Consider the following 24,598-nt stretch of genomic DNA (forward strand, 5'->3'; position numbering starts at 1 on the left):
GTGCCATTAACTGTCACTGTGCAGAGGCTGGAGGCTCCCCTGGGAACTGGTGTTCTAGAAAGCATGGGCTTACAGCCTGGATGGTGAATGTTACTGATACAACCTCATACTTCTCTGCTCTTTGCACAGAGACCGGGACAGATGAAATTCTGGGCTAGATCAGGGTTAAAATGAGCCATTATGAACAGTGCCTGCCTTCTGCTCCTTACAATTCTTTTCCTTCTTGCCATCCTTCTTTTCTCTCACAGCAGAGGACTGGAGGTTCCTGGGGCACCTCGGTCCTGTGCAGGCAGCTCCTTTCGCTCTTCTCACCCAGACAGCCAGTCAGGCGCCCAGCATTGCTCCCAGATACAGAAAGCAGCAGTGACTTCCCAATAGAAATATTGCAGTTCAGAAAGGTGTGCTCAGAAAGCAAACTGGCATTGGCAGAGCAATGGCCACAGCCAGTCTGATTATTCAGGTGAAATACAAGCTGTGTTTTCTGGATGACAACTTTACCACCTGCTGGTAGATCTTCATCACTTTGCTCTTTTCCTTGGGTTAAAGCACAGCCTTCAGCACATTCATTCTGATGAAAAAACAATTTAGGAACAGCTCTCACACAAGCAAAACATCCCTAAAGCCCAGTTACCTCCTCAATACGCTCCATTCTGCCTTCATCTTTTTCTACTGAGAAAATCATAGCAATTCTCCCTCAAATTCTTTCCGTGTCTCCCCCTCATGTTAGAACCTTTGCTACAAAGAGCAAAAAGGGGCCGCTACAGCTGTGCACCCGCATCCCAAAAGGTATTTCTTGTGCTATCCTGGTTACAACAGGAACAGTAGACAGAAAATGAGTGCCATGTTATACGGCCTGCAAGTTCTAGACTCTGGCCTTGTGTTTGCAACTGTGAGATCTTCCCAGAGCTTTCTCCAAGCTGAACAAACCCAGCTCCCTCAGCTTTCCTTCACAGCCCTCTGAATAAAAAATGACACAGCTGATGAGTCAGGATTGCTGCGTGCAAAACGTTTACCTGTACGAAAGTGTCACACGCTCTGTGATTTGAAAAAACAGGTTTTTTTCCATGGCACAAATCCTTGAGGCCCCAAAGAACTCAAGGGAAGGTGGGTGCTGCCAGTGGAAGGCACTGGCCCTCAGTGGTGTGTTGGGTGGGGCTGGAGAAGGGGCTCAAGTCAGCCACTTTTGGTCTGCTTTCCTGGTGTTCCCTCAGCCCTCGTCACCCCCACAGCCACAGGGAAGGCCTCATATCATGGCCACATCTCCTCCAGCCTATGCAGTGCCCCCCAGAGCAAAGCCTTCAGCCCTCTGCCAGCCCGCCCAGCCGCTGCTTTGTGTGCTCAGCCTGAGCCATGCTGAAGTCCAACTTCTTACAACGTTTATGTGTGGTAGCATCTATTTGAAGCCGTTTTTCTACCATGCCTGACCTTCTACCCAAATTGATTTCCCTAGAGGGTATCTGAGCAGCGGATTGTGTTTCTTATCCGCACATTTCACTGTGCAGCTCCTCTCAGGAGTGCTGAGCTGAATTTTGGGACAAGCAGCCGTTTCCTCACACACGGAACATCCCCGGGACCCCTCTGTGGGGAAATCCTGTCAGGACTACAAGCCTTAGGCAGCTACGGGCCAAACCCGCGCTATTTCTCCCGGTCAGCTTACGTAGCCCAGCCAGTGGACTTCGAGGCACGCCTCGAAGCGGGGGATGGGAACGAGCCCCTCGGCGCTCCGCCGCAATCCCACAATGCTCCGAGGCACGGCCCGCGGGCGCAGCGCAGCGCTGCGCGCTCTCCTTCCCCCATTCAAATGAGCCACGGCGGGCGGCGCCGCGGGGCACATCGGGATTTGTAGTCCCGCACTCCCAGCTCAACGCGGGGCGCCGCCTCCAGCCGAACTCGTTTTCCCGGCGCGCATCGGGGCGGGGCCGGGCCGTGTGGGGCGGAGTGGGGAACGCGGGCGAGAAAGGCTGAGGGGGTTCGCGCCGCGCACGGGGCTGCCGCCATAGTGGGAGCTGCGGGGTGAGTGTGGGGGGCGGGGCGGCTCGGCGGGGCCCGGCTGTCGGCACACGGCACCGCTCGGCGGCTCCGCGCTGCGGGGCGTTGCCGGTAGGCGCCTGACCAGGCCCGGCCCTGACCTTCCCCGTCTTTGAGGCGGGGGGCGGCGGCTGGGGGTTGGGGGAGAGGAGCGGCGGGCCGGGCGAGGCCCCGCAGGCGGAGGGGCGGTGCCGCCGTTTGGGTGTCGGGAGGAGGTTTGTGAGGGAGATGCGGGGCCGCGGTGACCGCCGGGCTGTGCTGAAATGAGATAACCGGGGGATCCGAGTTGAACGGATTCGGGTTGAAGTTCCTGCCCAAGGCTTTAGGGCTGTGGAACAAAGGATAGGTGGGTGCTGGCTGTAGGGCTTCGGGCTTCGGGCTGCTCGCCTTCCCCACAGCACACGCCGGCCCCAGTCTCCTTTTGGGAGCGGCTTCAGGCTGTAGCAGCGATGGGGAGAGAAGAGGCGCTGGCAAGTCAGAAGTACAGAAGTTATGGTGTCAGCGATGAAACGCATCACCTCATTTAAGATTTAGGTTAGGTGTGAGGAGGTAATCCTTCCCTCGGAGGGCCGGTGCAGCTGCCCAGAGCTGTGGGTGCCCCATCGTGGAGGTGCACCGGGACGTGGATGGGCTCTGGGCAGCCCTCTCCACAGCAGGAGATTAAAACTAGGTAATCTTTAAGGTCCTTTGCAACCTAAGCCCTTCTGTGGAAATACAGTGATGTTGTGGCCCGCTTTGGGGCTGCTCGGCTCTTTTCCACCCTAGTTTCTGTTTGTTTCATGTGCCTCCCTAAAAGACTGCAGATTGTTCAGTAGGTAGCTTGAAATGTATTTGCTTTACCATCCTTTTTTCCTTCTGTTCTGAAAATTCCAGCAGCTTTCAGCAATTTTCTCTGGTGGGGTGTCTGTTGTCCCTGCTGTTGATAGTAAGATTGTGTCATTAGTAGTGGTTGTGGTACATTCTGTGTAAGTATTGCAGCCTACACAAACAGCTCATAACTAAGAGGCGATTTTTTTGGTTGCTTTTAAACTCCCAAATGTTGGGGTGTCACAGGTGGCTTTGATATCTGTATTTGTGCACAAGTGCACCTTTGCATACACTGTTCTCTGGAAGTAGAAACTGTGAGGAGGCCTCATTGCAGCCTTTCAGTTTTTAAAAGGGGGATTATAGAAAGGGGAATCAACTTTTTTCTTGGGTGGATAGTGACAGAATAAGGGGCCATGGTTTGAGCCTTAAGGAGGGAAGGTTTAGAGTGGATATCAGGGGGAACTCTTCACAGAGAGAGTGGTGAGGTGCTGGAACAGCTGCCCAGAGAGGCTGTGGATGCCCCATCCATCCCTGCAGGTGTTCAAGACCAGATTGGATGGAGCCCTGGGCAGCCTGAGCTGGTATGAAATGTGGAGGTTGGTGGTCCTGCCTGTGGTGGGGGGGTTGGAGCTTCATCATCCTTGAGGTTCCTTCCAGCCCTGGCCATTCTATGGTTCTATGATACCGTGTGCTTGCAGGAAGCAAATGAGAAGAGAAAATGCATGGTTGTGGAAGTGTGAGGTAGGTAGGTGCCATGGGAAAAGTTCTGTGAGTGTGGGTGTTGTGTTTTTCTCCTTCTTTTTCCCAGGCATATGTTGCAAATCTGGAGCTTAACAAAGATCTGTGACCGTTGGTGCAGAGATGAGGTTTAACGAGTCGTGCTTACGTGCCTGCAAAGCTTGTTGATCATAAAGCGTGCTGCAGAAAATCTTCCATGTTTGAATGGTGTCAGTCAGGAATGAGGGAATGCTGTGACTAAACGTACAGCGGGGTAATATAATGCAGCTTTTATCTCAGTCCTCTTGCATGTAGCACCTCAGTAAGTCCACAGAACTGTTTTTAGGGGCGCTTTGTGCTGCCTCCTTCAGGGCTGTTATTTGCACGGCCACTTGGACAAACATACAGCTGGAATTGTTCCTGGATGGGCCAAGCTGAATTGTGAACAAAGGGATCAGATGGCAGTAATTGGTAGATGATCTTGTGGGGATAAAACTGAATATTACTTTGGGTCTTTCAGTCCACGAATAAACCTGATTAAATTTTGAGTAATTGTAATGCGATATTTTTCTTCTGTAGCTTGAAAAATAGCTTTTGGTTTTCTCTTAGCCTGGAACAGCTGTCGCAGTAGTCACAGGGATGGACAGATGGAAACATCTGACAGTTTGCTATTTCTTGGACGTGGAACGTTGTGTTGCTCTGCCTAGAAGGTGAGGAAAGACATGGAGCAGCTGTGTTGTTCTGCTTTGTGCCCCCTGCTTTTCTGAAGGTGGCCATTCTGGAGTTTCTCCTGGGGAACACAGCAAGGATTCAACCTTGTGCATTTCTGTTCTGTTTTTGGGTTTCACTGAGGGGGCCATGAAATAAACAGCCACGCGTGTAGCGTTGTTGCTTAACAGCAAAACATTGTCTTACCCAGCTACGTATAAAATAACATATGCCCATCTATTTGATGATCATCTAGGGTGACTCGTGGGTTGTCAGATTGCAGACAGGATGAGCACCAAACTGAGCACAGGGAGAGCTTTTGCAGAGAACTACCTCCCCCATCCATTTATTTACTAGTGCCCCTCTACTTGCTAACGTCTGTAACCACCAAAATACACTTCAGGTTGGCATAATTCCTGCATTAATTTGTTTTAATGAAGTTGGAGGAGAGGGGGAAAAAAAACCAAAACTGTGAAAAGTCAATTATTTTCTGTATATTTCAGGAGGAAAATGTCTGCTCCTTGTCACGCCTTTCTCACTTTCCATTTTCCAGCTGTGCACATACCCAGACTTAATTATTTCCAGGTCTGAAGGCATGTTTAGAATAATTTCTAGCATTCTTACCCTCACATTAAGGTGCATTCTATCGCTGCCCTGAGCTTGCTTTCTCTGGAGGAGCATGAGCAGGGCTCAGCCCTGGCCTTCCACCACCTGCAGGATGGCTTTCCACAGAGCTGTGGGGGCTGGGGGAGGTGAGAGGCCTCCAAAACTCGGAAGGGATTCTGCTTAGACCTGGGAGGGGGGCTTTTTCTCTGTGCAGCGCAGCATTGAAACACCTTGCACGTGGGGGTTGTGTTATCTCTATTGTCAGAGGCTCTTGGCATCAAAGGGGGTAAAGGCAAAGTGGGCAGCCTGGTCTGATCTGATGCCCTGACTGACCCTGTGTGGAGATGGAGCTCCTGAAGTTCCTTGCCATCTGAATTATTCAGGGCTGCCACCATCATTTGCTTTGTTTCTTCTCTTGATAGCCTACGCCTTTGCTAAAGGCAGCTGATCTGCTATCGAGTGATTCTTGGTGTAGGCACTGGGCGATCTGCTGAAAGGTAACTAATCCTCTGACTGTGGTTCCATTGTGTTCTTAGAAAGCTCGTGCAGGAGGAGCTCCTGCCTCGGTGTTTTAGTAGCAGCGGGGGAGAGGATGAAAGAGGAATGGTTGAAAAGTTGTTTACTGCTTTACGTTTTTCTTTGTGGCACTTAAAGGTTGCTCGCTACTTCTCATTGGGAGTGAACGAAATGCACGTGTGCTAGAGGTGTGTGCAACAGGAGCTGACACAGCCGGCAGCTCTTTGTTGTCTCTCTTCTGTTAATCAGTAGCAAAGGGTGCAGCAACGGATGGTCTGGATTGTGCTTGTGTGGATCCCCAGGTAGCCCTGAGCCCATAGCACTGGTTTGAGGGGAGCATTGCTGCTCTCGTTACGTGGCTCTTCTGTCTTCCATAGAGCACCCCTCCAGCTCAGTGTTCTTAAGCTTCAGTGATCTTACGAGAGCTTAACTTTGGTGCAGTGGTGTGCAGAGCCAGCTTTAATATTCAGGGGGTGTGGTTTGTTTGTGCTCAGATTTCTCATGGAAGTAGTGTAGTCATACACAGAAACTGCAGATGAGATGGGGATTTTTTTCCCTTCTGTCAGTGTGGTAGGTTATTCTTTTAGGCTTTTCTTTTTTCTTTTCTTCATTTCTGCAGGTCAGAAAGCCTGTACTGAGCTTATTTGCTTGTGTTTGTTGTGTGATTCCTTGTAGCTTCTTGGGTGGAGCATCCCTTGCAAAGGGAGGCCAATATGTAATGCAGATAGCTAAAGAATGCTACATTAGTCACTACTGCTCATACCTTTGTGTTGACATCAAAAAGAGCTGGGTTCTTTTAGAAGTGCTGGCATGCCCTTCTTGAACTCAGACTTAAATTTGTTACCTGATTGCAGTCAGCTTGCATGTGTCCAGGTCTGATAATGCAGTAAGCACAGCTGCTGGCTGAAACAATGCTTTGTGGCCTTTCTCTGTCCTGCAGAGATGTGCTGACAGCCCACCTCCTCCCAAGGTTGCCAGTGCTCACAGGCTTCAGGGAAAGCAAATTGTTTTCATCTGTCAGTGAATGGCAGAATAAAAAAGTGGCTTTTCCTTCACTTATGTATCTGAGTAGCATTACAATGTGCTGACAGAATCACCTCCAGGTTGTTCTCACGGTTTCTCATTTGTCGAAGGACACAATAGGAGGAGATTTCAACCAGACCCTGTGTTCATCCCAACCTCTCATAGCCTGGGTCAGAGCAACGCAGAAGGAGGGGTGAATGTAGGTATGAATACCCAAGCTGTTAAAAGATCCCATGTTTCTGTGTTTTATGGACAGAAAGTCTTTTGCCCGAGGCCATTGTAACCTTAGTGTCATTGCAGGTTGTTCAGGGCCCGTGTGAAGTCCCATCTCTTCCTGCCTCCTCTGTCTCACACCTTCTTTCCTTCCGCCTTGTTGCTGCTGCCATCTGGATAATGCAGCTTCACTCAGTATCAGTGCCTTCTGCTGTGTGCCAAAGCAGTTGGGTCAAGGTTTATTCAGGCAGTCATCTCTGTGGTGGACCTGTATGGCTGGTGGCACGGGACGTCACAGGATGGGGAGGGAGGCTTTGGGTTATTGGGCTGCCTTAGTTGATTGGGCAAGACTGAGCAGCAACAGAAGCATGGGGCAGTGATGCTGCAGTGGGTGGGCCGTGCAGGAGTTTTGTTTGGGTGGCTTTGTTTGCATTGAGGAAAGGCTACCATGGTGAACTGGGAAGTCTTGCAGGGTGTAGATATGAATTCCATCTGTGCTGCAGGACCTTGGCTTTGGGGTCAGGGATGTGGCAGTGCTGAGCTGCAGGAGGGTGAGTACAGGATGAGGGTGATAGGGATTCGGCCACTGCTGTGTTGGTTAAGAGGTGTAGGAAGTGTGGGGGGCACACAGGGGGCAGGAGTTTGCATTAGGGGATGTCAGCATGTGGTGGGGAAGGAAAACCTGGGTGGATGTCACCAAGAGATCCCTGGCAGAGCAGTGGCAGAGTGCTGTGCTGTCACAGTATACCTGGTAGAGGGACAGTTGCTGGCAGCTGTGGGCCGCATTGGGCTTCTGCTTGAACACTGACTGGCTGATGTCTGAGCTGGGGATGAGCTCTATAATATGAGCAGATTCCAAGCAATGTAACAAGTGCTGTGAGCCCAAATGTTAGACTCCACTGAGGCACACTGATAGCTCAGCCTTGCTGCTGAGCTTCTGGAAAGAACCTGTGCTCTAAACTTCACAGCAGGAAACATGAGACACCATGGAGGAAAGGGTGACGCATCAGAAAAGGAAGACAAGTCTTTTGGGGAAGAGTGTATTAAACAGAACCATGTATGAGTGGCACAGGGGAAAAAAAAGAAAGTCAAAATTAACCAGGAGTCATTAATTCCAGCAGGTTTTTTTTGAGTTCAGCTCTCACTTCTCTAACAAAACCAACACTGTTGGATTTATACAGATTTATTTAGCACTATTTTACCTAACAGAAGACAAATACATTTTTAAGGAGGAGGTAGCAAGCTTGCACGCTAATTTTAAAAACCATGATACCACTTTCTAAATTTAAAATTCCAGTCCCTTAATTTCTGACAGTCTTAAAGGCTTTCTTGGTTTCATGCTTGAACAGAAGGTGTCTGGTGCTTGTGTGAGGCTGAGTGCCTCGAGGAGCTGAGGGTGGCTGGGGCTCAAGGAGCTGCAGGGCTGGCGCACAGCTGCAGCTTGGCTTTGTGTGATGGTGCTGTGAGCTCTTAGGGGGGAACACACATGTGGATTAACAGATTTCACTGAGAGCCAACTTTTTTACATGCAGAAGAATAAGCTGGTGGCTGCAATTTACGAGTTAGATACGGTTTAATGAGATTCCCACTTGAACATGTAGGGAGGATGTCTGATCTACGTTCATGGACTGGAGCTGAAGCGATGATGGGCCACAGAAACTGAACGGAGTTGATTTGTTCACTTGGGCTGTTTGCTGCACAGCAACCACCAGCCTGCCATCCCAGACTATCACCTGTAGGTACCCTCAGGACTGGAATGCAAACGACAGGCTTTAAAAAAAAACAAATACTGGTACTTCTGGTTTTCCCAACAAGGCACAGGCGTCCTCAGCAGCAGGAAGTATAGGGAAAAGTGCAGTGAGGACATCAGAAAGCTTCTGCAGAAGCTGAGAGGGATGCTGGCACACTTGTATGTGATCCAGGCTCTCTTTTCTCCAGTAAGAACATGTTTTGGAAGACCTGTGAGCTGTGCTGCCCTTGCAGGGTTCATCTTCCGCTTGTAGGAAGCGTTGAATCCTTGTGCCTGGCCTTGGTACAAAGGTGAGGAAATGGGAGCAGAAGTACAGAGGTGTTCTTGAGGGACGTGTTCTGTGTCACTCAGTTGGGCTGCAGCATGCTCACAGGTTACAATGGGAGGATAAATCCTGAGGAAGACTTCCTGAAGCTGGAGTGGATAGCTGCTTTCCCCAGGACTTTTGAGATGGGACGGAGAGGTTTGAGGTAGACCTCATCTTCAGCAGCACACTGGGAGACTTATGGCCAACGTCTCAAATGCTGGGAGGGCAACACAAGGCCCATCTGCCTCTGATGCTGGTAGCTAAGGAGGTCTCTGCTGGTTTGGGTTGTGTTACTCATCCTTTGGGCATGAATGTGTCTCTTCCACCTGTGAAATAATGACACAACTGCACAGCCAGGGCTCAGCAAGTCCAAACCAATCACATGAGTTTGCTTAGCATGAGCCAGTGTAGAAGGGATGGTGTTAGGGGGCACAGGGTGTTAAGGAGGCTTTTTTTGATTGTGACAGACAAAAACTGTAGCCTGTGCTACGTTAAGAATTCAACAGGGAAGGACAGGATAGTGACACAAAGGCAGTATGCTCGTGCCCATGGCAGTCTTGCCATTCATTCAAGATGCTGAGGTTTCTTCTGGAAGGTGGATGGGGCTCTGCAAGGTCTATCCTGACATAGTGAAAGAGAAGAATCCCATATTGCATTTTTGGTTGGTTATTGCTTGTAGGGAAAACTGAAGGCCTTGCACAGTGAGCTTATGCAGATATGCAGGTTAGTTCCCATGGGATTGTTTGGTGCATTCCTAAAACTCGGCATGCTTGTGCAAATTCAGGACTGAGGCAGCTCCCCAACAGTGTTGTGTGGGAGACCTCTGCTACATGTGGGGAGATTCATTGGCAAATCCTGCTTGTGCTGCTCAGGCACAGTCTGGAATTGTTGTATAGCTGGAGAGCTGCTGGTAAATCTTCTGAAGTGTGGGACAGAAGCTGTTTGAAAGAAAGGAAGTGACTTTAGGGAGGCTTTCTTTCGATACACAATCCTTCAGTCCAAGCTGAGGTTGTCTGCATCACGGTAAGGGGATCCTGAGTTCAGTGCTGACCTCACTGACTGCGTGGTTGCTGATGAATTAAGGATATTTCAGAAATGGGATAGACGAGTTTCATGTACTGTTCCAGGAAGAAAAAAAAAAGAACATTTCAGTGCTTACAGAGCCAGGTATCCATCCTTGGCAGGGCAGGACTTCTAATTAGCTTTCTAACTGCCATGATTGAAAGAAAGAATCAGTCTGAAATCATGCACAAGATGGAGAGATGGCCTTTTCTTAGTGGAACCTGTAGGAGCAGCACATCCTGTGTAGGTCAGATGTGGAGAGCTGGAAATACAGACTGTTTTAGTTGAAAGGGGAAATCTTAATTTTACCACCACGTGCTGAAATGACTCCAGGTTCAATTATGAACACTGAGTGTACCTCAGCCTTAGTGATGGGATACTAGAGAAAAGCAGGTCCTAAAGCTAGGCTGTGCTGCGCAGCTAGCTAGTGGAAGTGAATGAACTCTGATTGTGTACCACTAATAGGATGCTCTTCACAGAGGGACCTGTGTGTGGGTTAGAATGCCCTGTTCAGGGGCTGAATAGGTAAAGAAGTGCTATAAGCCTTGCAGACAATCATTGGTAACACTTGTGTTGTTAACAGTGAATGAGATCGAGTCAGAATAGCAGCAGCTGGCCAACTTTTTCAGATGCTGACATTTTTGAAATCTGTGAATGTGAGGCAGTAACATTTACTCACTTTGGTTCTTATTTTCTGCTTCTGTGAGTTGACCTTCCACTGAAACAGCACTAGAAATCACTGACTGCTCTCATACAGAATAAAACCATTTGGTGCCCAGGGCTTATTTCACAGAAGTCTGGGATGCTGAGGTGGTGTTTGTCCTTTTTCTAAAGAAGAATTTTGTCCAGCTGAGGGATTCTGTGTCCACTGGTGCTTCAGCCACATGTTACTCTTGTTTATGCAATTGCTCTTTCTGATAATTCCTTGTTTTGTTTTACAGTCACCAGCTGTAGGTGAGGATTCAGAATGGGAGACAAGCCTATCTGGGAGCAGATTGGGTCCAGCTTCGTACAACATTACTACCAGCTTTTTGATGCAGACAGGACTCAGTTAGGAGCAATATATGTAAGTAGTAAAGATGCCCTGTCACATCTCATGTGGGATAGTGGGTTTTAACCTGACTTGGAATATCAGTCAGTGCAGCTGCACTTGCTGCACTTACAGTTTTTGCCTCCAGAAGATTCAGAGTGCTCTGTGTGATTACTGGTGGTGAGGAATGCTGCTGAGTGGCTGGGCTGTTTCAGCAAGGCACTCAGGTCTGACGAGTCTTCCAGCAGCATGTCCTGTTTTTCTGACCCTTGCTGAATGAGTCATATCAAGTTTCACCAAGTTCTGGAGGATTTAAGTTGTAGGAGCACTGTCTGATTTTTTGCCCCCCCCCCCCCCCCCCACCTCAGCAGTCTCTACCAACACTGATAGCATTTGCTCTTTGGATTCTTGTGTTTCCTAGCTGTTGCCTTGTTTTGACAAAGGAGCCGTGAACAGAGAAGCCCATAAAGCAGGGAAAAACAAGTAGCCAATGTTTAATCACAGCTCTAAATATGAAGGCACTTGGCAGTTCCTGTCATGCCATTGCTAAAATGCTTCAAATCTTCAGAAAGCTGGTAATAAGTACAGGGTAATTAATTCTGGAAACATGGCCATCCATACAATGAACTCATGTGCTTTTTTTCTGCCCTTGGGGCCTTTTTACCTTTCATCAGCATTCAGTGGAGGTACCTATGCAGGAGCAGGCTGTGTTATGCAGCTCACTGATGTAGTGTTTGGTGGAGTTCCATGAATATGAAGCTTTTTGCCTGTTGCTGTTGCACCTGCTGTAGTGTGCTCTGCATGCTCTCTCTCTCTCGTACATGGGAAGAGCTTTTAGGCTGAAGCATCTCAGTCGTTTTGTGCCGCACAGGGCTGGCAATCTGTTAGAAAGCCTTTAGAGGCACATGCCACTTTGCTGGGTGTGAATAGGAAATGCAGGTTGGTACCTTAGTTGAATAAAGTGTGACGTTACAAGACATTTTTATCAGGTTTCATTTATTCTCTATGTGTGCTTGACTTGTGTCCATACTTTTAGACTTTCTCATGAAAGCTAACTTAAATCCAGAGCCAGGAACTTTTTTTGCTGGTAGAATCACAGTAGTGAAACTTAATCTACTTGATTTTCACCTGACAGTTCTAAACTATTTCGGTTGCTCTTTGTGGCTTCTTCCCATCTCCCTTTGAGGTAGTTTACAAATAGCTGGATTCTAAGAATAAATACCAAGTAAGCAAAACCTCTTAATGAGATTTGTGAAGCATTACTTAAGCAGGCTGATGATCTTTGTTTTTCCTTTTCCCTCAGATTGATGCATCATGCCTTACGTGGGAAGGACAGCAGTTCCAGGGCAAAGCAGCTATCGTTGAAAAACTCTCTGTAAGTCTTTAATCCTTCCTGAATGTTTTGGGGAAACAATGCTGTAGACTGCTAATGAGCTGCCTCTTAAAAGTGTGATTTAGGTTCTAGAGTGAAGAACCTGGGTTTCCCTCAGTGCAGCATGCCTTGGCTTTTCTGGTATGGGTAGTTACAGCTGTGTTTCAGTGCTGTGAAGTCACTGTTTCTTCTTGCATCAAGTCAGAGGAAAGTATTTTGTAACGTACCAGGCTGAAACTCTCCATCCATGTTTCTAGTTAAACTTGGAGAAGTTTTATCTTTTTGAGATATGCCTTTTCTATAAAAATGAGTGTGCTTATAAGCTGCTGTGGGATCAGAAACTTTTTCTCTTGCAAGATATGTGGAACATGTGCTTTGTAGTTCTGATGTTCTGTTCCAGGCATGGTATGTCAAACAATGTGACAGTTTCAGGCTTTCTATCTTGCACTTTGAGAAGAAAATCTTTGTTGTTTTTCGTGTGTTGTTACACAGCTCTTCCTCCTGTATTTTGGGATCAGTGCTTTCATCCAAGATGTCTTTAACTGAGATGTAAAGGCTGAGATTTACTCTTAGCTTTGAGTTTTAGGTGCCTGCGTTGCTTTTGAGAAGGCCATGCACCTCAGAAATAGTACAGCTTGCAACTCACTTCTAGATGAGGAGTGAGGAGATAATCATGCTATAGAGTTGCTTGTTTACTCAGTGTTCCTTAGGCAGCCAATTAGACACCCAACCAACTAAAATTTGCCTGGCCCTAGCATCTCAGGCTGCTGCCTTGGATCTGGTCCAGTGCAGATCAGCCTCTTTCCCATCTGAGTGTTGTATCATCTTTTCATCTTACCTTTTTGTGGTGGGAGTTGGACTCTGTGCGTTCACGGGCTGGCTGCACAGTCTTGCTTGGTGAATGGAGGCATATTTCTTTTCCCCAAGGAAGTATTTTGATTACATCCATCTGCTTAAAGGAAGGAAGAAATGCAGTAAGATAATTTTGTGCCCTCCCCTACCATGGCTTGTTATGGGACTGCAGCATCTTACCCTGACTCTTGCTCTGTAGCTGTCAGCACTGAGCTATGTGGGTTTTGTTTGCTCCTTTAACCTAATTTGTACACCTGCTCTCTTTGTGCTTCTGGAGTGTCTGAGCATTGTTGGGCACGTTGCTGAAGATTTGGCACTGGAGTTCTTTTGCACTTCTGTGATCCTGTGTTCTTTGGGCCCTAAACACAAAGAGACAGGTTTTTCTCTTAACAGCAAGATCTCTGCTGTATTATAGCAAAGCTACAGCACCTCTCAGCCTGCTCTGTCAGATGATGCTGATACAATTGGGCAAGGTCACAAAGACACTGCTTTGCAAGCACTTGCACCCTTGTTAAAGAGTGGGAGCTGACACACATGCCTTCTGTCTTAACTGGTGCTGGGTGAAGGAATCATCTCAGAGTGCCTGTTTGCTTTGAGCATTTGGGGTAATCCTGTAGTTCCAGGAGCTTTGTGAAGCAGGGAAGAAGCTGGAGCAGGTAGCTCTAATGATGGAGCATTTGCAGACCAGCTTTCTTGTTTGGTGAGATCTCTTCATGTCTCTTGAAGAATCCTGCTAGAGTTTGGTTTTCCTGCATTAACCAAGCCTATCCAAAATCTCTGCCAGTAAGGCCTTGGATTTAGCTTATTGCATGTAGTAGGCTTCTCAGGCTGGGCATCTCATAAAGTAGGAGTAGTGCTTGCAATTGTGGTAGGAAATAGAGGCCCATCAGAGGAAATCAAGGGTGGATGCTGTGTAGCAGGTAGCTTCTCCTGCTTCCTGCTTAGTCTGCAACCAGGGCTGAGTTTAAAGTACCCAAAAAAAACTTTGTTCTTGCAGAATTTCTCGTGACTTAGAAGAAGAATTTCTGCAGTTCTAATAATGAAAGGTCCAGAGCCTTTCTCAGAGGACTCTAAAAGCTTTGCTTGTGGCTTTTCATTCATCAGCCACTTTAACTGCACTCTGCATCTAAAGAAATGCTTCTCTCTGGTACAGGTGGGTATCTGTATGCAACCATCTCTTGAGGTAGTTTCCCTTAATCTTAAATATTGGTGATTTTGGCTGACCTTACTCAGTCCAGTCACTGTATTCGAGGAGGAATAGCTTGTTTGGCTGCCCAACCATTAGGGCCCTTTTCCTCTGGCAGGGTCAGTCAGCTGTCTTTGAACAGGCACCACTGTGCCCGACAGGACTGTTGCAGCACCTGCTTAACACGTAGCTGTTGTGCTGAGGCCAGACTGAGTTTTGTAATACTCTCATTTGTCGAAGGATGGGTGTGTGATGTCCCAGCCTATGCTTGTGCAGGCTGGGCATGCACATTACACATTCAAGTTCAGGATGGTGACCTTGGAAAACGTTCTGCAAACCAGCAGACTCATTTTTCCAGTTCATGGTAGTTTGACATTATTAACCCAGCCAAGAGGAAATACTGGAGGCTTTATTCAGGGCTTTTCTTGAATAGTGTCTCTCTGCAATTGGAGGGCTGCTCTGTATGCTTATTTTGTTCCCCTTTAAGTAAGTTCCCTCCTGGTCCTTCCTCAGTTGTGTTCTCTCTTAGCCAAGGATTTAGTTTCCTGGTGTGCTTCCTGAAACCTTATATTTGTAGGGCCAAGTTGGTAGTTCATGTTATTGCTAGTAGCACTCCAGTCTTCTCTTCTTATTTCTGCCTCCTAGGAAGTCTTTCATGCTCTTTGTGCTCGAGGGTAATGCAGAACTTATCAAAGGGCACATTTGGGTCTGTCTTAAGCCTCTTAAAAATCAGAAGGATTGAGTGAAGTTGGTACATCCTACTTGTTTGAGTGACTGCATGCTGCTTTCCTGTGTTGAGTTTCGGTGTCAGCCACGTTCTTGCCTAGAGCTCCATCAGAACTCTTAAAAACCCAAACTGTTTGCAAGTTTGCTACTTGGAGGCATGGGTGGTTAGCATGTGAATGTGGTCAAACTGAAAAAAAAGGGATCACTCCTCACTGGCTGGTGTTTCTCAGTGTATGTACCTTGCCACTTCTAACTCCACCTTTTTTTCTTCTCAATGTATGTGCTTTTGCTGTTCTGTCTGGCTCATGGCAAAGATGTTGCCAGTTGCTGTTCTGATTCTCTTCAGTTGCTAACATCAAGGGGAAAAAAAAATCAAACAGAAAAGGTAGAGATGAGAAATTTAGGTCTTGAATGCAAGTTCTTGGTCAATCTGTTCCTATTAATAACCACTTTGAGGAAAAGCATGTTTGGATTTATATGGTAAGCCCTGTGTGTTAGATCATATGCTCTTTTATTATTATGCAGAGCAGAGCTTTCTGCTTTCCTCATGTGAACTTCCAGCTTTCAGATGAAGTAAAGCTCTTGAGGTCGTGCAATTAGACAAGAAAAAGATACTAATTAATGACTATAGTGGCATACCTACTTTTAAAGCACCATGACATGAAGTAACTGTTATGATCCACCCAGCTGAGTAGTGTTGAGTTGCAAAAGCTCTCTGTACAGTACTGCTAAAATCTAATGCTTCATAACGTTGGATTTGTGTTTTGTGAGTTCAGTAATGCAATGACTGTTTTTCATTTTTCATTACAGAGCCTTCCCTTCCAAAAAATACAACACAGCATCACAGCACAAGACCACCAACCTACACCTGACAGCTGTATACTCAGTATGGTAGTGGGACAGCTTAAGGTAAACTCTTTCCATTCAGCAGTAACAAATGCTTATATCTTGGGTTTTTTGCGGGATACTAAATCATCCAAGTTCTGAAAACAAAATACTCTCTCCAATGGGGAAGGAATTCTGGTAAGGTTGCACTGGGATGTCATTCTGCTGTTCAAGTTTATCAAGAAAGTACTTCAGAAGGCCTGCAGTAGGTAAAATCACCTGTAATTTGGCAGTCATTGGCTCACATCCAGCAAGATGCTGAGATTCTACTACATTATGCACACAGGTATCACAGGGGCTCAAGAAGCATCAATTATTTTGTTTATTCCGCTGTAAGATTTTAGTTGCACTCAGAAGCATCGCTGCGCTGTTCCTGGACAACAGAAGCATCTCTAATAGAATATTCTATAACGCATTTAGCTGTGGTAGTATACATCTTTTATTATTTGACAACTCTTCAGTAAGACCACGCTTTTTTGCTCTCTTAAAGTGCAAATCCGTAATCCTGGTGTTAACCTTGGTAGGCAGAAGCAATGGGAATGTTCCCTCAGAGTTCACACACTTCTTGCTGAAAGAATTTCTTGTGAAGAAAAGCCAGAATAGTTTTCAGCTGTAGTATGGTTACCCTGCTGTTTAAGTTGCAGTACTGAGCTGCATGAGCTTGCTCAATCTCATCTTCTTTTGAAGAAATGTCTGCAGCCCTGGTGTGTTATGATGCAAGTTAATGATACTACTTAATGAAGGAGGTTGTCTTAGAATCTGCAAAAATACCTTGTATTTAAGAACTTGCACTCAGTGGACAATGTTTTATTTTAAAAGTGTGAAATCACCATAGTTATAATTATCAGAACAAGATTTGCTGGAGTTTGGTCCAGCCAAGCTGTCAAATCAGGACTCCAAAGCCATGCAACCTTTAGAGTTGCTTTGGGCCCTGTTTCTCTTAAAATAGCTATTTAGGCTTCCTTGTCCTATTACCTTTAAATGGTACTTCTGTTAACCTTCAGACTTCAACAGAGTGTACTGTTAAGCAAGTCTAGGACTGAAAGCTTAAATCTGTTTGCCTAGCAAACATTTTTTTGGGCATCCACTTCTAAGCCTAACACAGATGGCTTTGGCTCTCCTTAAAGGTGCTCTTACTTCCTAGCTGTGAGTTGGGTTCCAGCTTTCTTGTTGCTCCCCCCTGCTTGCCCATACTCGATTGAGGAAAGAACTGTGCATGCTCCCAGAAAGCACTGCATTGCAGGGCAGCTGTGAGGTCAGACATGCTGAGCTCACCTGATGTCTGATGCCTGGGTGTGCACAAAACTCAGTGATGTAACCAAGGCTCCTTTTAGGTCAGTGTCTTGGGCCACTCACAGCTGCCTCTGGTTGTGCACTGTCATGTTTTCAAGCTTACTGTGTAATCACCAAGTGGATCAGAGCTGATATGAAAATGTGTGGTTTAATGCTCAGAGATGCTGTTCCTCACTGAGGGAAGTGTTCAGCAAGACCACTGTGATCCTCAACTACAGATGGGCAGATACTCAGCAAGTCTGTAACGTGATGCATATAGTAACCACTCTTGTCAGTACATGAAGCTGTTTGTCATACTTAGCAAATGCTTTTTCTTGTGCATGCATGCTAGCAATCGCTTTAGTACACCTTAGTGCTGTTGTAGATAAGGTGACTGAGCAGCAGGGCTCGGTAAGTAACTTAGAGCTGGTGAGTAACTCAACCTGTCTGTAGTTTGTATTGAACAGGGGATGCTGTAGACAAAAACACAGAGCTGCTCACTTACCTTTACTGAAAAGTTACCTTAATGGTGTGGCTGTTCTGCACCAGAGAAAAGACATTAAGGACGGTTAGTACCTGGATTTGAAGGGAAAAAAAACATCTCTTCAGTTTTCCTGTTCACACAACTCAACCAAATCCTTGAAAGCTCAATGCATACACTTTTGAATTCTCTATTTGCAAAACCTGCGTTGTTTTATGTAGTGAAGGATCTTGCAGGAAAGTAACTGGGCTGAAGGACCTGCAGCATGCTTTTTCTGAGCGGTCCTTCTTGGTGTGATGCTTTGGTGGGTTTTCAGAGGCCACAGCTGATTGAATGGCTAATCTGAGAAGTTCAGTGAAGACTCACTGCAAGGGAGCTGGGCACGTCAGCTTAAGCCATTGTATTTTCATCTTGTTTGGTTTTAGGGGGAAAAACTTCAAAATGAATGAAAAGTAAAACCTTGTTCTTCCTTCATACATTGTGGAGTGAGCTGCTACCAAATTGTTATAAAGCCTTGGCTCTCCTAGCAAGAATGGTTCTGAAGAATTAATCAGGCCAAAGTCCACTTGTCAAACTCTGCTTCCTTTACCACAGCATTATGCCTTGAGAAAACGTGCATTATTATGCTTTAAATCTCTTGGCCTTTCACTTTGGAGTGGGGTTTAACTGTGGTCAGTTGCAACCACAACTGCACCGTGTCAGTCAGGCTTGAGTCTGCCTCTGTGCTGCTCCAGTCTGCAGCCTTGCATGCTGATATTGGTATGACCTGTAAACATAGAATATCTTCTGGAGCAGTGTGAACTGAAGGGGACTGGACACAACAGCTTCTAGGAGAAGACATTAGAGTGTGACAGAGTGCATCTGAGTGGGGTGAATGATGCCTGTAGTGAGGGTCAGACTCTGGCAGAAAAAACACAGAGCTTTTATCAGAAAGCATATTATCAAGTGAGCATGCAAGATTCTCTCTAGTTGATGCTGAGATGGGCAGTAATGTTTTCAAACCTGTGGATGGGTAATAAATGTGCCTCCACCTATTTCAGTTCTGCTCTCATAGCTTTTTATTGCTGTTCATTACGCATGCTTGCTTTAACTATTAAGATTGAGCATCAGTTTAAGCCTTCAGGAGTAAGTTTCTTTTGTTGTGATGCTAGTTCTGTGTTCCTCCAGCATGTTACCCAGTATTTCCAGTGTGCTTCACCTAGTAATATATTTCTCCTGTCATGCTTAGGCAGATGATGACCAGGTTCTAGGCTTCCAACAAACGTTTTTGTTGAAAAATATTCAAGGTGCCTGGGTGTGCACCAATGAAGTCTTCAGGCTAGCCCTCCACAACGTGTAACCTCTGCCTTACCTCTGCTCCCTGCAGTCCTCACTGTCCTGGTTGAGTAAGGAGTGCCTTCTTCTGGCTCTCTGTCAGCTGAGCTCGTGGTGGCTGAGAAGCATGGCTGTGGCTTGCACATTCTCAGAGCAGTGTGGAAGATCTGCAGCTCTGAGTGTGAATTTTGAAGTGTTACGGAATTAATGTGAATAACTAACTATTATGCAGTGCCCCTTTTTCTCGAAAGGGAAAGGAAATTGGTAACCCAAATCACTGGATGGTTTTGCAGTGCATGTTGGCTACTTCAAAGCATTGCTGGAAGCCTGTTAAATGAGGTCTAACATCTGAAAAAATCTGTTCTCTAGTTCCTAGTCTCTCCTTTGAAACAAAGGTAGCTGCAAGTATGCACTTCAGTTAATACTTTCTGTGGGGTGCTGATGAAAGGAGACTAAAATTCTTTCTTTCCAGATGAGATTTTTTATTTATTTATTCTTTTTTTTGGACTAGTGAAAATATTCTTTGGCAGCTGCACTTGAATGACAAGGTAGTGTAGCATCTAACACTGTGATGTGACTCAGGATTTCCTGCAGTTTGCAAGCTTCAAGATCAGCAGGGATGTAGGAACTACTGGAAGAGGTCGAAAAGCTGCCAAGATCAACAGAGAGTTTGAGCCTGGAGAGGAGGTGACTGAGAGCTGTGTACCTGCTGTGTAGATGTAAGGTAGTGTGGTACTTCTGCTGATGACTGGAAGTTCAGTATCTCCACTGACCTGAAGCAAACTCTTGGTGGTGCCAGGCAATGTAACAAAGGACAGTGATTGCAAACCAAAGCTTGGGAGGTTCAGACTTGACACAAGGGGCAACATACCAGAAGGATTAGAACCCTGAGAAATGTTGCCTGGACACATTGTGAAATGCTCGTGCATGGAGGGTGCTGCTGGACGAAGCTGGGTCTGGTGCAGCGCTGCTGGTTGTCCTGCTGCAAGTCTGAGGCTGCACTGGAAATCAGAGGATCCTTCCAGTCTGATTCTCTGACATACTCAAGGATGTCATTAAAGTGTTGAAGCTATAGGGAATAAAATAATAGGAAAAACAAAACCCACGTATTTAAAGTGTGTGCTCACATCTGAAATGCAAATTTTGAGTAGGACACAGCTGAATTTGGAGGGGAAAGTAAGGATAAAATGTTTCAGTGAGGTTACTTGAGCTGTGATTCAGATCTCACATAAGTTGGGCTTGGATTAGTGTGTGCCTTGTGGAGCATCTCAAGTATCTTGGCTGTGGGTCTTGGCTATTAACAGCACGTATTCAGAATTTTAAGAACAGACTGACTATAAATCATTTCATTTAATCTGGATGTAGTTGCAGGTTTTCCTTGTTCTTAGAGAATATTGCTCCCCTAGTCTATGAAGACATGACATTTAAATGAATAAAGAAAACAACAGTATGTGACCTTATTGTGGGAATTAGCAACGTGCAGAAGAGCAGCTGTTTAAGGAAGAACTCTTTATCTTTTTTCACATGTCCAGTCCTGAATTACATAGAATAATGTAGAAGAATATGAAGAACTTCCCCTCAAGCCAAAGTGCTGCCAGCTGGGGTGTAGCTGTGCTTACCACATGTGGAGAAAACCTGCTGTACACCAGGCTGTTAGTGTTCTGTTTTTGTAGAGGGACACTCATGTCAGTAATGAATAAGCTCAGATTTGGTGAGCACTACGTCAGCATCTTCTGGTAGGTGCCTTGGTGACTTCAGAGGAGACCAGAGGGCAACTGCGAGTATGCAAAATGCTTACTAATAGCTGTAATTAATGCTTGGTCAAGCTGGTAAGATTCTGCCTGGTGGTTTAAATGAAGCCATTAGAGGGGAGCTGAAATGAACCTGAACTCGATTCTGGCTTGGTCAAAAAAGGCTACATTAATAAAGTGCTATCAAATACAAGGTTGCATTTCAAACTTTGAAGTGCTCCACTTTCTTAAAGATTCCAGCATGTGCAGTGTAAAATGAGTAGCAAGGAGTAGCAAGACCTTACTGGGATTTAAGCATCATGTCTGGTACCTGGGAAAAGCCAGAGATGACGCTGCACTCCCAGACTTCAGCACACGGGGCGCCTCCTCTGGATGGACATGCAAGCATCTTTCTAGATAGACATAATGATGGTAATTCCCCTGAAATAATTGCTGTGACTGCTGTCATATATGCTAATGAACGAGGTGGACAGCCAGTCTAATTCAGCACAATTGCTGTGTTTGCTTTGTGTTAATTACTGTGGAGCCTCTGCCCAGTGTGAAAGAAGGCTTATATCAGCACGACAGAAAGCTGCTCAGTTCATCCTGCTGTTGAACTGTGGCTTTATTAGCACTTGTCTTGATGATTTTTCTTTCATTATTTCAGCTTGGACTCACTGATACTTCTGCTGCCTGTAGGGCACCAGATTCCTCACTCACTTTGTGATTTTTCTGGTAGTAGTTTATCATCCCCATCTCCCACTTGATCACTTTTTTTCTTTCTTTTTTTTTTTTTTGCAAGCTAGGCTCATTCTCAGTTTACTTTCTTCAGTAGCAAGCTTGGTAGCTTACCCTTCCCTGGCCTTCCCTTATTCTACCTTTTCTCTTTTTTTTAACGTAACAAATGCATGCAGGATTTGGTATGTGGGTGCTCTGTGTGCTTGTGTTTGCATAATTATGGGCTGTGGTCTCTGTTCCTTTCCTAATAACTGCTGACACTTTTGTCGTGATAGCTGGTGAGCTCTGAGCTGCTGTTTCCAAGCAGTTACAGAATCATAGCATATTCTGAGCTGGAAGAGACACTGAAGGATCAAATGTGACTCCTGGCTCAACATAGGATCACCTGAAAACCAATTTCGGTTTGTCACTCACTTTCCGAGGCATAGCAGCTAATCTAGCACCCTTTTTGGTTTTGTTCCCTGGATGTACTTGAAAATACATCCCACATGGATATATTTCCTGACACTGCATATCACGTACTATTTTTTTGCTAGTTGTTGCTATGAAATCCCTGCAGTTGGTTTTAGATTTGAATTTTCTTACTGTGCTTCAGTCCCACACTCCTATCCTATCCTATCCACACTGATGCTATGAGTGCTGTGGCAGGCTTCCTGCTCTGTGATGTGGTTGCTGTTCTTAGCAAGCTGCTCCTCAGAGTTGTCTTTATTCCTCAGTCAGTTTTTCATCTACATACGTTTTACATTTTTAAAAAGATGTTTATAGACACCAGTTCTCTTTCTTTAGTCTTTTCATTTGCTTTTCTTGCTAGACAGCTAGACCACTGAGAGTCAACATTCAGCATTTTGACAGTTTGTTTCATGTGCTCCTCTGGCTGCTGCTTTTCCAATACTTTCTTTTCATGCTTTTTCCCCCTTCTCATTCTGGAAGCTTAAAATCCTCCAAAAAGGCTGACTTGAATACAGCATGGTCAGTGTAAGGGAATTGTTTTGTTACTAGATCCTATGGATTGTTCAGACTAAATCCTGTAGTGATTTCCACTTCATACTGAGGCTGTATAGTGTCTCTGAGACTGGTAAGCATTCGATTGGAGAACTAGCCTCCCTATAGTCCTATTCAATTCAGTACTGTTGATACTCCTACTTCTGTAGTCCCTCATTCCTGTAAGCACAGAGCTGAATTGGCAAAGGCAGAAGGTAAGGCACCATTGGAAAGATTCTCTGTGCTTTTCAACACCTCCTTGCAGCTACAGCTACCATTTCAGAGTTGGTCCTGGAAATGGCAGCAGGAAGCATTGTATTGCTGGGCAGCTGTACCTGCTCTGGGAAACGTTTCAAAAGCTGAGATTGTTACACAGAGAATTCAGGCAGCACTGTTGCTGTTGGCTTCTAGAGAAAATCTCTTCTGAGGTCCGATCCAAACTACAGCAGTTACAACCTAATTTGAAAACCTGTCTTCTTATACTTGGTTCCTTGGGCAAGGCCCAAAGAAAGTCTGTGGTTCCACATGGTGAGGCAGGCATGCTTCCACTGGTGTTGTGAAGTTTCTGGAATGAGGTGTCTGTAATTATTCCAGAAAACTCTAAAGCATCGCAGGATTTCTGTCGTTGGGCCCTAAGTTTGTGTTTGCAAGCAACTTGGAAAGGGACCCCTGGTTGTGTGAGTGTCTCGAGGTATTAGTTACCTTACAGCATGCAGTGTCACTGTTAGCACTAGCTTTTTATGTTTTCTTACTGTGTTGGAATGCATTTCTCAAGACAGAGCTTTTTGAACACTTTCCCTTTCTTTCTGCAGGCTGATGAAGATCCTATCATGGGATTCCACCAGATATTTCTATTAAAGAACATCAACGATGCCTGGGTTTGCACCAATGACATGTTCAGGCTAGCATTGCACAACTTTGGCTGAGCTGGCGACCCCGAGGCACCTGTTCTTCTTTTTTTTCTCCTCTCCTCTTACTGATACTATTCACACTCACAGAACATTCCAAATATCATACACAAACCTGCAGCACTGCAGAGCGTGAGCAAGCAAGAGCTGTGACCTGCCCTTCTGCTGAGTTTACATTGTCACTAGATGAGTTCCTTGTGCATGATGTTTGGAAGTTAGTTAGCTGCATTTGACAAGAGAAATTTGTGTTGTACCAGCATGCCTCGGAAAGAATTTAAAATGCAAAAGGTTGTTGTTTATGTACTGACAAGATGCTCTATAACCCAAAGAATTGAAAGAACAGCAGCCTGTACAGCCCAGATACCAATTTGTTCAGACGTTTCAATGCTACATTACACAATAAAAACATACGATTTTTTCTTAACAGTTTAAATAGTTTTAATGAGTTGGATATGAGTTTGGTTTGGGTGCTTGTCTGCCGGGGGGGAAATGTTTGTGAACCTGGATCTCAAACTGAAAAAGTGCTTGATGGTTTTCCCAGCAAAGCCTAGTAAAACAGCATCTTCCTTCTCGGCAGCTCTTAGAAGCTTCCAGCTCAACTTTTAACACTCCTTGATAAGTTAGATCTCAGCCAGATTATTTTCCACTGCAAAACCTTGAAATAATTTGCAAGGCTGACAGCTGTGTAGCATGAAGTTAATCTTTGTGCTGCCTCTTGTGTTAACTCTCAAAGCTAAAGAAGCTGGCTGTGTTTTCTTCACACGGGATGATACCCACCTCCAGCTCAGAGGTTCCTGGAAAGAAGGGATGCCATTCAGAGGGATCTCAGCAGCCTTGAAAAGTGGGCCTGGGTGAACCTAATGAGGTTCAACACAGCAAAGTGCAAGGTTCTGCACTTGGGCCGGAGGAATCCCAGGCATCCATGCAGACTGGAAGGAGCTCCTTGAGAGCAGCCCTGCGGAGAAGGACCTGGGGATCCTGATGAATGAAAAGCTTAACATGAGCCAGCAGAAAGCAAATGGAATCCTGGGCTCCATCAGCAGAGGGGTGGCCAGCAGGGACAGGGAGGCGATTGTCCCTCTCTACTCTGCCCTTGTGAGGCCCCATCTGCAGCACTGTGTGCAGGTCTGGAGCCCCCAGTGCAAGAAAGACAGGGAGCTGTTGGAGAGAATCCAGAGGAGGGCAAAAAGATTATCAGGGGGCTGGAGCACCTCCTGTACAAAGACAGGCTGAGGGAGCTGGGCTTGTTCAGCCTGGAGAAGAGAAGGGTGGTGGGAAAATTAGGGGGTGATCTAATTGCAGCCTTTTAATACCTAAAGGGAGCCTACAGACAGAAGGGGAATCAACTCTTTGAAAGGGCGGATAACAGAAGAACAAGGGGAAATG

The 24,598-nt window shown here is 46.0% G+C and overlaps 1 protein-coding gene across 3 annotated transcripts; it reads left to right on the forward strand.

Moving 5' to 3' along the window:
* The first annotated feature begins 1,927 nt into the window (after positions 1 to 1,927).
* NUTF2 (nuclear transport factor 2) lies at positions 1,928 to 23,636 on the forward strand. 3 transcript variants are annotated; one of them, XM_042877167.1, is made up of 5 exons: positions 1,928 to 2,013; positions 10,679 to 10,803; positions 12,071 to 12,142; positions 15,714 to 15,812; positions 23,117 to 23,636. In XM_042877167.1, the coding sequence occupies exons 2-5, from the start codon at positions 10,705 to 10,707 to the stop codon at positions 23,228 to 23,230; spliced, it is 384 nt and encodes a 127-aa protein (XP_042733101.1). In that variant the 5' UTR covers positions 1,928 to 2,013; positions 10,679 to 10,704; the 3' UTR covers positions 23,231 to 23,636. The 3 variants fall into 3 exon arrangements, with proteins under 3 accessions (XP_042733101.1, XP_042733103.1, XP_042733102.1); XM_042877169.1 differs by lacking the exon at positions 1,928 to 2,013 and adding an exon at positions 2,080 to 2,100; XM_042877168.1 differs by lacking the exon at positions 1,928 to 2,013 and adding an exon at positions 4,156 to 4,262.
* Positions 23,637 to 24,598: the final 962 nt, after the last annotated feature.

This window comes from Lagopus leucura, unplaced genomic scaffold, assembly GCF_019238085.1.
Source record: "Lagopus leucura isolate 7727_CA_CO unplaced genomic scaffold, USGS_WTPT01 Super-Scaffold_100017, whole genome shotgun sequence".
NCBI classification, from domain to species: Eukaryota; Metazoa; Chordata; class Aves; order Galliformes; family Phasianidae; genus Lagopus; species Lagopus leucura.